The sequence below is a fragment of the Lissotriton helveticus genome, chromosome 8 (genome assembly GCF_964261635.1).
Source record: "Lissotriton helveticus chromosome 8, aLisHel1.1, whole genome shotgun sequence".
In the NCBI taxonomy this organism is placed as follows: Eukaryota; Metazoa; Chordata; class Amphibia; order Caudata; family Salamandridae; genus Lissotriton; species Lissotriton helveticus.
The window spans coordinates 1,133,442,827-1,133,458,509 of record NC_136069.1 but is presented as its reverse complement, the minus strand read 5'-3'; the positions used below and the strand labels follow the sequence as shown (position 1 = coordinate 1,133,458,509).

The window sequence follows — 15,683 nt, the reverse complement described above, 5'->3', positions numbered from 1 at the left end:
AACATAGCATAGTATAATGCAGGGAAGCTGGTGCGCAGTATTGGGGCGACCATGTCGTAAGAAGTGTAAATAGAAACACTCCACGCCAGCCCCACTGGATGCTTGGGGTAAGGTCAGTTATTTCGGACTGGACACTCCCTGAAAGAGAAAGAGTGATAGAAAGAGGGAGGGACAGCTGGTCGCCTAAACTAGCGTCCTAAAATAGAAAGGCAGTCCCGGGCCTGACACTGCAAGTTGGCAAGCACAGAGGGCAGGACACGGACGGAGCCAAGCCTTGAGAGGCACGAGACAGGAGGCGGCGGAGAACTCCGAGAAGACAACTTCCAGTCGTCTTCCGAGCTGCATTTTGAGTTTAAGGATTGGATTTGGGGGTTTCCGTGGGGAACAGAAGAATACCTCAGCAATGAAATTGAGCGTGGGCATTTTCTTTGGCGGGCTGTTTGGTGCCCTGGGAATTTTGATCTTTTTGGTGGCCTTCGGAACAGACTACTGGCTGCTTGCAACTGAGACTGGGAAATGCCCGGACAATGAAAACACAACTTGGGTTGGTATGAGTACTTATAATATGAGCAGAGTGATAGCGTGGCCCCCGATGCCGCTTGGCGTTGGCACTTCTACATTCCATACTGAGGAGTAAAAACATTTAAGGGTGTAGCCCCTTTCCTAAGTCAAAGAATGGGGAATGCCCGACTTGTATCCTTACATATGTGATCCGCTAATAGATTATGTGATTTATGCTGGAATGTACTCACATTAAGGGTTAGATGATGGTTGTGTGCAGTGGCGCTGGAACAATTTTCAGAGTGGGGGTGCTGCCATCTGTGTTACATCACTGAAGTCGTGGGGTTTGTAAAAAATCCAAGATTCTCACAAAGAAGCCATGTAGCAAATGAGCCTCACCCATTCAGCAGGAGGATAGTAAGGGTGTGGTATGTAGCAAGTGCAGTATTCTGGACCACACAGTTGCAATTCTATTAATATAGCATGGTATGGTAGCACACTGTCATTTACAGACACATTTCCATTAAATTGGCCCCTAAATTTTCACAGACATTCTGCTTTATGATAAAATTATATAGCACACTCACAGCAATGAATGAAAGTTGAGGGTCAGTGACTATCATGTGTACATCATTACTTAGTTAGGTGTCTTGAGTTGTTTTGATCCTAATTAATATCTTTGCTTCCACCACACATCAGAGTTACAGTGCTTAATTTGTGCTTTCTTAACTGCTGGTGTATTTTGAAATATTTGTACATACAATACATTACATTTTATTGTGTTAGACAAAAGTAAAACCCCACAGCGTTTTCTTTAACACTCCTCATGCTCAGTAAGTTTGCCACAAAATTAACTTTGTAGTCAGAAAAAGAAAAGTTAACACCAAGCTCCATGTTAAATGAATAAGCAGCAATTTGTCAGAAGACATAGCCTGACATTTGACCTCTGGTTTTGAACATACAGCAAATGTAACAAAATAAAGACAACATTTCAAGGCCTCTTTATTGTTCATTCGCCCTCAAACGCTAGCATGATTATTTCTGGGGGTGCTGCAGCACACCCACAACCCTCCCTACTTCCAGTGCTTATGGTTGTGTGGGTATATATGGGTTGATGTTAATTATAGAGTCGCTGAACCACCACAGACTTGCACATTTCTGGGTATTCACCAAGCACTGTAGGTGGTTTCTGTTGTGGTGACACAAATCAAATGGTTTTTATCAAGCGCAATTTGAGGCTTGGAATGAGGAGTGGTCACTCCCAAAATTTACAGTAGCTTAGGAAGAGGGTTTCTCTTTGGGGATTTTATTCTCCATGGAAAAAAGAGAGTTACATTTTCAAATTCACATTCTAGTGCTACAAGTAGAATTGAATATCTGTTACTTATAATTACTGTCACATAACCATTTGAGTACTCACTGACATATATGACTGACAGAGATTATTTTAACCACTCAAAAAGTATTTGAGTATTCTAACAGAATCAGGCATTTGATCCAGGTATAGCAGTAACAACTTTAGGTGAAGATGGCTGATTTCTAGCTGAACTTCTGTGAATAGGGCACTTTATACTAAACAATAGAGAGAATCTAAAAAAGAGCAAAACGAACTGATCAGTTAGTTTTGGATCTACGCAAACATACAGCTTGAGGTTGTTGTTTAATTACAGCATTTATAAGTATGGAAAGTGGTACTTCAGGGGAAAATATTTATATACTCTTATATGCTTTTTTAATTCGGCTTCGAAACGTCAAACTTCTTATCATTAAAAGTTGAATGTGGGCACAGTCTTTTCTATTTGTACTAATTGTGTATTAATGTTCCCAGAATATTGCCAGTTTATTCCAGTTTTAGATTTTTTGGAACGAATTCACAGAGGCAGCGTACGCAAAAGAGTACTATAGGAGTTTATTTTCTCTAAAATCCCCTTGTGAGTAGGCCCCATATTTCCAGCAGGACTGTTAATTCTCATGTTGACAAGACGAGGAACTCTAGCAACTACTGAAATAATTTTTTTAAAAAAATACATCAAAATACTGATGTTGATAAACTAGGCATGTGAGGATGACCAGGTCTATCCTTGAAGGGACCTCCATTCAGCGCAAGGTACTTGAATATCCATGAGATATGGGTGACCCAGGGCCTTTCATCGCATTTGGGAAGCTGGCATCATTTTGCATTACACCACAGTCGTAACCCATACATGTTTGCACAAGAACAAAGCTCCTCTAAAGGTGATTTGTTTTTGTACGTGGACCTCAAGAAATAAAAGACAATACTGTGCAACAAGACTCATTCAGACTAGGGCTAGCGGTACTGTGTTTTACCAAATGATGCTCCACTTTCACCATTTTATTCTAAATATGCATTTATTTCTTTTTTTATGCAGAATGAAGGAATTCAGGGGGTCATTCACCACCATGAAGGCTTTTTCTGGAGGTGCTGGTTTGAAGGAGAGGCTGGAAACGGTGCAAACAGAATGTCGACGTTTTGGTTCAGTAAGTGAACGTCCCCTGTGATCAGACTTTCAAAGTTCATGGGTACAGACCATCTGCATAGTTATCCAGCCGCGGCCTGTGCGGGTAAGAGCGGTGGGTGGTGAGGGCGGGTTGGAGTTTGGGCGGGGGGAGGGGGGGATGGTGGCATTTGACAGACGACCACCAGGGAAAATGAAATGATTCATTTTCTCTCATCGTCGTCTGTCGACCCCCCCCCCCCCCACCACCCAGCCCCGCCGCTCTTACCTGCACAGCCCGGGTCTGTATTTATCCAACACGAATGTGTCCTACTGTCATTATTTCCAGGCTTTAATATAATATCAACAGCTGTTAGGCAGCCACGGCCGGCAGTGGGAGTACCTGCAGGGCAGTGACGTGGGGAGGGGGAGGGGCATGGTGGGGGGTAGTAATGTATGGATTACGGAGTTTTACAGGTAAGTAAACATTTAAATAAATAAAACAAATTCTGTTGCACGCACTGCATCGCATTTGGTGTTGCAGTGCACGCAACGAAATTTGTTTATTCATTTATATGTTTACTTACCTGGGAAGCTCCATAATCCATACATTACTACCCACCCACCCTGCCCCTCCCCCTCCCCACGTCACCGCCCTACAGGTACTCCCACTGCTGGCCACGGCTGCTGTAAGGGTGCGCCGTTCAAGTGACTTGACTTGGTAAAAGCTCATTATTATCAGAGTGAGTATCTCACATTTTATAAACAGAAAAAAATAAAGACCGGCGGAAATACATTTATGTTCATGTATGTTCAACATATGCACTACATATCTCTGTATGAAGGAAGAATGCACATTTTGTAGATATTATTGTGGTTTAGATATTGTTACAGCGTACATGACTTTGCTGACTTTCAGACCTACAAAGAAAGTTTGTGGCAAGTGGTGTCTAAACTAGCCACCAGAGTTGAAAGAGAAAGTGACTGGGTATGAAACAGGAATTTGCAGCTGCTCTGTAACATTGAAAATTTAAAGTTTATAAGGTTAATCCTTTTTACAAAAATGTTTAGCACCAAAAACAGCTGGGGTTTGCAGTGGACCTCATAAACAAAAGCCATTTTGGAGAACTAAAATATTTATACTTAACGTACTATTAAATACAATTCACAAACTTCTCACTGGAGATCTCCGCCTCTTCTAAATTTTTTGAGCCGAGAACTACACCTTCACCTCTCCTGTCTTTTCTGCATGGAGATATGGGTCCCAGTGGTGGGGATCTCCACAGATATTAGTCTAAAATTTAGTAATACATGTGGAAGGGACACAGGTGAGTGGTACATGGGAGAAATGGGAAACAATTACTACAAAAATGATGCGGTTTAATGAAATTTAAGGAACGGTTTAGAGAGGAACATGCATATACAAAAATACATTCTAGAAAAAATATATTCACAAAATATCCTTTCAATTCTATTTCAACTCTACAACTGACATGCTCAAATGAAATTCAATCAAGCCTTGTAGTAAAGTAATCACCACGCATGGAATAAGGTAATCACCACACATGGGAGTAAGGAAATCAGTACACATTGCCAGTCACTAGTACTGCAACACACTCTAATAAAAATACACGGAGGCAAGAAATGACCATAGCAAAAGAAAGGGAAACATTTTTGAAATTACTTTATCTTTTTACAAATATATTAATATATTTGTATTATTTATACATCAACAGTTAGCATAACATTAATGTACAAGGAACTTCCATAAAAATATATCACAACAAAGTTCACTTCATGCATTATACCTGCTAATACAAGGAAAAAGGGAGTGAATATTTGGGACTGCACCACTCATCTACAGGTGCAAGTCATTGCAACATAAACTAATCACCTTACAGGCTGGCTCAAAAAGAAATGAAATTGCACACCAAAATATCTTTTTGTGTGTTGTAGCTTTGCTCCTCTTTTTGCGGTACAATTAATTGTGGAGGAGAGAGAAGGTTTATAAAGGATGAATACATTTGGCAGTCATTGACAAATACTGCTTCTCAACTGAAGTGGTCCTTGACATGATTGCAGACTGAAAGCAGGACCTTGGAGCACCTAGAGCCCACTTCTAGTCAATTACAGCCCATGTGAAAATACTAGCTGCACTCCTTTTCATGGCTGCTGGGGTCTTCCAGATAGTTCTAGAAGACACTGTGCTCATCTCACTGACAAGTCAATCTCGCTCCTTGTGAGAGGTCCTGAGATGCATCACCGGTGTACACGTTTATCACTATGCCACACTCACTAACGGAAAGACAACGGGTGGCAAGGAAAATGCATTGCATTGCATAAAAGCTCAGGTATTTGGTGCATTGATTGCACCCGCGTGGCACTTCAGCCACAATGTCACAGGAAAAAACAAGGAAAACAATTCTGTATCAGACGTCACTTACACTCCAACAAAGTGCAAATTGTTTATGATGCCATGGGCTGCTTCACTGATATGTGTGCTGTGTCATGGAAGCACAAACAAGACCTACATCTTCTCATTTCATGCATGTTAGATGGTTGCTGGGGATTTCAATGACACATGGCTAATTGGTAAGTTATAATAACAGACTAAGGCATAGATGCATCAAGCTAAAAACCGGTCGCAAACGGGCAGATGCTCAGAATCTGCCCCTTTGCCACCGGTATTTTTGCATTAAGGGCTGTGTGGAACTGCATATCTGGAACAAGCGTCATGGCATCCATGGTGTGTTAGGTGGTGGCAGGGGACAAGCAATCCTTAGGAGACATAGCAGAGAAAAAATTATGGGCGGCCATGAGTTGGTCTCTAAAGGTTTCTGAGTGGGCCAACAATGTCCTCCATTCCTCTCCCTCTTTTTCCTCGGCAGTGGTGGTGACTGAGATAGCTTCTTGGCTGTGTATAGGATTTTCACCTGGTATTCCCCCCTTATCCTCTCGTACACAGTTCAGCTTGATTGTCTATCTCACTGTCACAGTCACTTAACAGCATAATAAAACATATGAATGTGATGGTTGATCTGTACATGAAATTAATACTGATATACATTGGCACCTCATCTTCTAATGCCATGATTGCTTGCTTTGTGGATTAACCCCTTAATATCAGATGCGGACTAAGTGTTCTTGATTACATTAATGGTTATGCCTTCCCACATCTAGCAGATACAGAGAAGAGTAATGTGAAAGTCATAGTTGAAAAAAGAAAGTCAATACAGATAGATGGACATGAAACATGTTGCGTTTTACATTTAAGTGTATTAAAAGGTCTAACAATATACATTGTAAAGACATTTTAACTGATACGGAGGAAGGGAAAGTGAGAACATAGAGCGTTGTAAGTAAATTGATCAAAAACGTATCCGACGATGAATGGCAGAGGATTGAATTGTTGCTGTCATGATGTCTCCTGAAGTCATCTGTGGTGTTGGTTGCAAAGTGGACACCAGGGGCTGTTGCCATACTGCAGCTGACAATAGAGGCATAAGCAGAGTAATTAGATATCCAAACACCAACATTATGAAGGTCCAGTGACTTGTTAGAAACACAGGACATCAACAAAAAATGCCCATGTTTCGTATGTTAGCAGCTGGATGTAATATGACAATACTGTACTGATTTTGAAGTAAACATGTCAAAGGGTTTGATACAGTGATAAAGCATAACACATTCAGTGTTTGAGTACATTAAGAATATGACTTGATGTTGTGACAGGAGACATAAACATATATTTGCACATGAAGTAATACAAAGTATGGAATCATATGCTGTCATGAATACACAGACATGTGGCTTAATAGTTTATCCTTAAACCTGTTATTAAAATATGAAGATATTCTTGTGTAAATTAAGTTACATCAATATTATCAATGCATATCATGTCATATATAGCAAGATATGTTTAAACCAAACACAGACGAGCGCATAGTAAACTTTCTTGTCTCTACCATCAATTTCTGGTGTCCAATTTGGCACTGTTCTTGGAGTAACATCATGAAGGATGGTAGTGGATGGAAGCACAACACAGAACCTAGAAAGTAGAGTAGGCAAAATATAAAAAAATAGTTTTAGTTCCCTTACTTAACCTTTTAAGTTCAACTTGAATAGTTTGTGAAAGCTAAGTATCATCCATGAGGCATTCTGAAATCTTATTTTACAAGTAACAAAAATAAAAAATAAACATTTTTGTATGGACATATAGCATTAAAACGTAACCAACCGTGTGTGTATTACTCCAATGTGGATAGAACTACTCCTGCCCCAGCTCTAACAACCAAAGCAACAGAGCTACATAAAGGAAAGTATGAGTGAAGATTAATATACACAGATTACTGTTTTAAGGTAAGGGATTTTTGTGCCTGTGTAAATAGGATATGTGTGTGATATGTGCTTATCTGTTTAGAGTAGGGCATAACAAAGTAGCTTGAGTGGTTATTATTATTATTATTATTATTATTATTATTAATGAGTTTTATATCGCGCCTGGTTACCCTTGGGCATCCCCGCGCTCGTCCAGAGAGAGACACCATAGCAAGAGACAGAAGCATTAGGCAGGGAACAAATGAGTCTTTAAGAGTTTGCGAAAACGTAAGGTGCTCGTTTCGGAGCGCAGGTACAGCGGAAGGGAATTCCACGATGTTGCCACATTTATGGAAAATCTTCTGCCGCCAGTCCTGGCCTTCCTTACTCTCGCAACTTGCAGCAGATGTTGGTGATCTGAGCGAAGGGCACGGGGGGCCTTGTAGGATTGAACCATATCCCGTAGGATAGGAGGTCCTTTCCCCTGCAAGATTTTGTGGGCCATACAAAGTGCTTTGAATTTCACCCTCTCTCTAACAGGGAGCCAATGCAGCGCCTTCAGCGCAGGGCGGGCTGATTGACGCCTGGGAAGGTCCATCAGAAGCCTGGCAGCAGCATTTTGTACTCGCTGCAGTTTGTTAAGGGTAGATTCTGGAGCCCCCAGGAACAACGCATTGCTGAAGTCTAGTCGTGAAATGATAAGCCCCTGGATTAGTAACCTCCTGGAAGCTGTTGGGAGGAGGGGTAAGATCTTCCGGGCTGACCGGAGCAGACCAAAACACACGCCTGCGGTCTTTTTAGCGTGTGTCTTAAAAGAAAGGTCCTGCTCCAGCCACATCCCCAAGCTATTAATCTCTTGTTTGGGGGTGGGTGCCGCTCCCAAACAGCTAGGCCAGCTACTAGGGGACAGAGAGGGAGGGGAGTTCCCCAGCATCATCAGTTCAGTTTTTGAACCGCTTAGTTTTAGTGCTGAGCTGCACATCCAAGAGAAGATCTTAGCTAAACATGTGTGCAGCCAGTCGGGTTGGTTTGCCGACTGGGGAAGCCCTACCACCAACTGGGTATCATCAGCATAGCTGATGATCTTGATACCCAGTGGCAGCACCACCCTCTCCAGTGGGGCCATATAGATGTTAAACAATGTGGGGCTCAACGATGAGCCCTGTGGCACACCACACTGGAGAGGGACCGATGTTGACTTCTCATGGCCTTCCCAAACCTCAAACGTCCGGCCTTCCAGAAAGGACGCGAACCATTTCAGGACCATCCCAGAAACCCCCACCCCTGACAGCCGTTGGAGTAACACCTGATGGTCTACGGTGTCAAATGCCGCGCTGAGGTCCAGGAGGATCACTGCCACCGATCCCCCTGAATCTAAAATGTTCCTGGCATTCTCCACGACTGCCAGCAGAGCTGTGTCCGTCCCCTGGCCGGGGCGAAATCCCGTTTGGGAATCACCCAGGAGGGAGTTGGATTCCAGGAAATCCGAAAGGCGACTATTCACAAGCTTCTCCGCCACCTTGCTAAGGCCGGGGAGCAGGGAAATAGGCCTAAAGTTAGCAAGGTCGACGGAGTCCAGGCCGGGCTTCTTCAGGAGGGCCTTGACAACCGCTCCCTTCCAACTGGGGGGCACCACTCCTTGGGTGAAAGATAGATTTATGAGGTCCGTCACTGGGCCGCCGATGGTGGGGGCTACCTGCTTCAGATATTTCATCGGTGCAGGGTCTTTAGGGGACCCACTCTTCACGGTCGCCAGGACCCCAAGAACTTCTTCCACAGTGACTGGGCCGAAGGAGTCCAACTCCACTGACCGCACCCTGGGCTGAGACCCTGGGTTACCACCAGAGGGATCCTCCTGTGCTAGCCGGGGTAGGGATGCCAAGATGTTTTCTATTTTGGTTTTAAAGAAAGAGGCAAGGTCTGAGCATTTCTCATGGGGGTTGTCGTGAATGACCGGCGGTTCGGGGGTTTTCAAGAGTTCTCTGATGACCCTGAATGATTCTTTCGAAGAATTGGAAGAGAGACCTATTCTCTCCTCGAAGAACTCAGATTTCGCTACCCGGATGGCGGATTTATAGGTACTAAGAGCCACCCGATATTCTCTCCGGCTCATTTCATTCCAGTCCCTCCTCCAGATCCGCTCCAGCCTCTTGCAGCCCTTCCTCAGTGCTCTCAATTCTAACGCATACCAGGGAGCGGATCCCACTCTCCTACCCCTAGTGAGTAATCTTTTCATAGGGAGGATGGCGTCAAGCGAGTTGGTCAGCCAGGTGTTTAAATTCTCGCCAGCAACTGACGGAATGGGCCCAGAGGAAGGCCGGGACGCCTCCAAGTGTACCGCCCAGGTGTCCACTGGGAGCCTGGACCAGGCTCTCGCCACCGTATATACCCTGGGAGTTGTTACCACTGGAACGTCAAGCTGCCACCGGGCCGGCACCATGAAATGGTCTGTCCAAGGCAAAGCCAGTGCGGGCAGTACTTTGAGGCGGTCCGAGTTTGAAAATATGAGAGCTAGATGGAACACAGGTATGTAGGTTCCCTTGCTGGCCTGTCTTTTGGGTTCTGAGGAGCAGGCAGCCAGCCCATATATTGGATCAAAATGTATGGTGGAGAGGACAATGAGATAGAAACATGATCCATGTTCACCTCCAGGAATGTCATGGAAGAAGAGCTATCTGCTTCCCAAAACCTTGTGATCCCAATGAAATCTTTTAAACCTAAGCGAGAGGAAGCATTTTCTCCTTGGTTCAATGAATATCTAAAAAGTGAAGAAAAGAGATAGGAAAGCATGTGGTGAAAATACTATACACTTTAAGGCAAACAAGCATATTCTGCTCATGTACATCAATATCACAAAACCATAAAAAAATGTAAAGCCAGATTTTTCTATAAACAAATTTTAGAATCCAAAAACCCTCTCAGAGAAACCTTCCAGTTGTTTAAAAAGATATCTTACCAAGAAACAAACAACATTCCAAAAGCATCTCAATTTCTTTTCAATAACCTCCCTTACTTTTGTTATAACAAATATTGATCTAGTTGGAAACATATGGCCTGACGTTGTGGAGAAGGTCATGGTCCACAAACCCAGCAAGGAAACCAGCTTGACAGTGTTCTCTCCTATCTCAGAATATCGGTCCCTAAAACTTGTTAATAAAATACATTCAACTCTATCACAAAACATTCTGTCTAGCAACTAAAGAAAATGACCAACACTATTTTGACATACCTTACCAGAACATGTGCTTCTTACCTCTCCTCAGGAAAAATTCTGGATAAGTGGAGGGCAGTGATGCCCCACCCTCCCCATTGTTAAAGAAACGATTGCTTGATCCAACTATTGCTGCACATTTTCGTACTATCTCCCTCTTACCTCTTTGCAAAGATGATGGAAATGGAAGTACTCCCAGCTCTCAAGTCATTTCAAGTCACATAGGTTGTTGCACAAAGCCCATTGGGATTTCCGGAAAGAACTCTCAATGGAGGTGGTGGCAGTAAAAGCTCTGGAGGACTTTAGGTCGACTTTCATATGCTAATGGAGTGACTACCTTGATATCGTTGGACCTATCAGCAACCTTTAACACCATCTCCCATACCATCCTATTATAGATGCTTTGGATGCCGGGGTTTCAGAGACAGTTCTAGAATGGTTCATGTAGTTTTTCCAGACTCTCTTCAGACACAAATCGTCACTATAGGAAACTTTAAATCTTTGCCCAAACCCATCATGTGTCTGGTCTACCAGGGTTCTGTACTGAGCCCCAAACTTGTTAACCTTTATATAACACATTTTGCAGCTGTCAGTGAGTCTTTTGGAATAGTCTTTCACACCTATGCTGACAACACCCAATTGATTATCAGACTTGATCAAAGACCATCTAAGGCTGCGTCTAATCTCCTAAAACACCTCAGTGGCATTGCCAAATGAACAAACTCGAAATCTTTTGTCCTTAATGGTAATACGACAGAATCAGTCCTTTTTGGCTCTTCGGGGTAATGTTCCTCTGACTGGTGTCCCAGTAAACTTAGGAGAGAACCTCTTCTTTGTCTTTAGAAGCGTGAAATCCCTGGGTCATAATTGATTCAAATCTATCCTTCATGGCCCATATTAATAAACTATGCTCAACTGTTTTTGGTCCCCTGAGAATCATCAGAAAGATCTTTTCTTGTATTGTGACCAAGGTCTAGAAAAGTCCAGATCCTGTCAAGGATAGACTATTGCAACTATATGCTGTTGGTTCTCCCTAAATATCTTATCTGAAAGATTCAAGTCTTACAAAATATGGCAGCCAGACTGGTTCTAGGACTGGGCAAAGCCTTCACTGTTTCACCGAAGTTAAAAGTATTACATTAGCTTCCAGTTTACAAAAGATGTCTTTTCAAAGCAGTATGCCTCTCTCATAAATCCATTTAAAACAAGAAGTCACATTTCTTCATGTAATCCTTCTCATTATGCCGGCTGACTGGGACCTTGAGATCACAAGATGTCTGCTGGGTGAAAGGCCGAACCTTCAGGAAAGGGATAACGAGGGTGTACCATTGCTAGATCCTGGAATAAACTCCCGCTAGAGCTACAATTACAGAAAAAAATGATTGCCTTTAGACATCAATAAAAAACATTCCTTACTTTTATTTTTCTTCAATATCCACCACCTGCATCATGATTGGCTTTTTCCCTAGTGCCGGGGCACTTACTTCTGGATGTAACTGAGTTTGCACTTCAAAAAAGCATTAATCAATCAGTCACTCAGGAATAATCTTTGCCATCTAAATCCTGGAGAACTATGTCTTCAACCACCTCCTCTCATACTGCCTTTCTTTTTGTCTGCCATGGTGCCTGCCTCCTCCGCCATTGCATAAAATGAGTCAGTAACTTTGTGCCACAAGGATATCTTCACTGCTTCACTGAGGTTGAATGGAAGCAGACCGTGTAGTTGCCTGTAGTGATTTTCTACAAAAATGATCTTCAAGGCATGTCTCCTGGTCAATGGAGTTCCTCTTTCTTTTGATTAAGGCTGGCTACATCATAGAGTGTGGGGTTCTGGAAAGGGAGGCAGTCCACTAGTAAAAGGCAGAGCATAGGGTGTAGGTTCTATTCATGTGCTTGCTGTGTGAATGTGTGTCAAATGTGTGATGTACTCCAGGTGCAGACTATTTCCCTGTTCACATCCATTCGGAGGTGCCACCTAGTGGTGTAGATTTCCCCAGGTGGATATGAAAGGTGAGTGTGTAGCTACTAATAGCAATTCTACAGTTGTAAATACAGTTGTAAGATACTCTGCCCCACATTGAGGGGGTGGAGACCTTTAAGTCTACATCTCATTGCAAATGTAATGTGTACAAGGAAATCAGTGAGATTTACACCTAAGTGTAGAACTACACCTGAGGAGATCTACACATTCAAACTTACCTTTGTGAATATGGCCAAATAGTGTAGCTGATTCACAAGCCTATTTTCACAAGTAAGTCAGACATAGTTTCAGAAAAAGTCCCTTTGTCCAAATCTGATTTTAACTGAAAAAGGCTCAATTAGAATATTTTTCCGTGCTCAGATGCCACTTGCAAGTTCAGAATTTCCACAACGTAAGCAGATCTTTCTCCAGTCCAAGTGGTTCTTCAGGTAGCATCATTGGGTCTTCCCATTGAAACTCAAGAGAATTGATAGTAATAATAATAATAATAATAATAATAATAATAATAATAATAATAATAATAATAATAATAATAATAATAATAATAATAATAATACGATTATTTGTAAAGGACTATTCAACTCAAAAGAGCATCTTTGCGCTAATCATCAGAAAGGAAACCATTAAGGAAAAGAGAAAGTCTTGCCACAACAAAATGCAACATAATATTAGGGATTTCATTGCCTTTTTAAAGGGCAGATGCTCTTGTATATAATGTAGATGAAAATGTAGACTGTTCCCCTTTCTGCTTGCCTAATCGGAGGGACACTAAGCAGTAGGGAAAAACTGGATTGCAGAACCTTCCCAACTGCTTGTTGAATCTTTCACTGTCTGAAAAGTTTCAGCGCTCCGTCCATCATCTCCTTGTGTTTGCTATGTTCACCCTAAGCTGGCAGGGTCCCTTGCTCACTTTGCTTCTGCATTCAAGCTAGCCTGGCTGATGAGGGGTGTTACCCAGAAACCAGTCCCAGGATGCTTGTTTCTGGTCCAGGGAAAACCTGGCTTGGCAGTTCGGGCTGGAACATGAGGAACAGGGTCATGACTGATTTGCATATGGGTGGGTCTGAACTAGGGTGGCGAAGTGAGCTAAAAAATTATGATGGATTTAACCCAGATCTGTGACTGGGGGTGAGTTTCAGCGCTCTGTCCATCATCTCCTTGTGTTTGGTTTGAATCTTTCATTAAAGCATAAGTTACCTCGATTGTGGAAGACTTAGTGCATAGGTGGCGCAGTATTGAATATAAGGAAATGAACATCCTTAAATTCATTATATTAAATTTGATATTTGTAACATCTTTTGAAAGTGATATGTACTTTAAAACTTACGAATACATGGACCAGGCATATGCCAAATGTAAAAGTGGGAAAATGTACAAAACAAAAAAAATTTTCAAAAGTGTCTGAAGAAATAAAAGGATTCATTTAGAAATATCCCCATGAGTATTTTCTGCAATATACAGAAGTCACATGTGTTAATAAAAAAAGTACGCGGGCAAGGGTGTTTTAAAGATTTTGAAGATGGGCAGAATTTGCAACAGATCCTGTGAAGAGGGCAGGAGTTGCTCACAAAGTTTCCATACAAAAAAGGACTGATAGCAACCACATTGCATCGGTTTGATGTAGTTTTTTTTAATCGCAGAGCCAAATTCACTAAGAACTAACATTTCTTCAATATCTTAGTAAAACACACTTCATATTTAGTGTTCAGCAATCTCATAATTAGAAAGCTTTGCCCAAAGGTGCTCTGACAATTTGTGTTCTACTGTGCCCTCCACAGCATTGTCACTGAACATCACTCTTTTCTTATTTAATTCCATATTATTTGTGTCAGCCTTGAGACAATATTTAAAGATATGTAGTTGGGAGTTAATACATGTTTATTGGGTTTCAGTGCATACATTTAATTTTAGAGCAATTTAATATTTTATAGAAGCAATTGCCTGTTAATGTATAAGCAGTGTGGAAAATGGCACAACTACATCACTAATAACTGACATTTATTCCAAATTTAGAAGTTTTTTTATATCATTGTCTATATGCACATTTATTTGTCCATTTGTAGGGTTGGGCTTGAAACAGTTTTAGTTGCTTCATCTGCCTTATGTAGTCAAACGTCCTTAAAGTAGAATAAAACATAAATCTGTACATACATATAGGAGCTTGAGTCATCCCTCTTCATCCATTGGCCTGCTCACGTAATCGGCATTTCACTTCTGCACACTACATCATACAGAATAGGGTAGTAGGTCATCCCACTTCAACCACTAAATTGCTTGCATTGCGAGTGATAGAATTTTTCTTTATTACATGTGCACATCTGCCTAAAAAGAAGTGCACTTCATGCCAGGGCTGGTGGCCGATAATTTACTTTTTCTTTCCATTGTGCATTGTCCTTTTTTGTTTTTATTTATTTTATGCTTTGAAAACAGTTCTTCAGCGTGCAGTAATTCAAACCAATATTATCATTTGTCTGCACCAAGAAGAATCATATTTTCCTATGATGTGCTTTAAAGCTCCAAATGTTTTTTGTGCTTGTTTTAATTAAATCTGAGTGCAAGGAAGCACCTTTCAAAATTCTATTAAGATTGTATGCCATAGATTTTTTTAAATTACATTTTTTATTGCAAGTGTAGGAAAATGCCTCTTTTTCCAAGACCACCACCCCCTTTATTTGGACAGATTCTGCTGGGGTTTTGACTCTGGGCACTGGGATTCTGCTAACCAGGCCTCCGTGCATATGCTCTGACCCCTAAAATATGTTGAAATTGGCTATACACGGTATTGACAAATTTAATGTACCTAAATGAGCTAAGACACGCTGGTGTTTGATGGGGTTTACAAGCCCCTTAACATTTCATGAAATTGTCCTAAGATGCATCATATTGATGATACATAATCAATTGCTGACACATAAAAATAAATAAAAAACAAGGCATATCAGACCAGTAGAAGCGAAGGGGACGAAAAGTTAGAAAAAAGAAGAAAAGGGTGTGGGGAGAAAGATGGAGGTATGCAACCTCTGAAAGATGGATATGCATAAATATGGTATCTTTAGTACAAATGTCCACAAATGGTAAGGAAGAAGAAAAATGCAGAGGAAATACCCTGTAGGTTATAGGGACAGCAGAGCACATAAGAGAGACAGGCAAAGCACCTTCCATTTAAGCAGGTGATCAGGATATGTAGATGTGTGGAAGCGAGCTGAGAAAAGAAAGA

General features: G+C 41.7%; 1 protein-coding gene across 1 annotated transcript in view; it reads left to right on the top strand.

Moving 5' to 3' along the window:
* Positions 1-235: 235 nt before the first annotated feature.
* The window catches only part of TMEM182 (transmembrane protein 182), a 105,358-nt gene continuing 89,910 nt past the window's right edge, over positions 236-15,683 (top strand). Inside the window, exons 1-2 of the mRNA XM_078658002.1 lie at positions 236-544; positions 2,892-3,000. Coding sequence (XP_078514128.1) covers positions 404-544; positions 2,892-3,000 — 250 coding nt within the window. The 5' untranslated portion in view covers positions 236-403. The remainder of the gene's footprint in view (positions 545-2,891; positions 3,001-15,683) is intronic.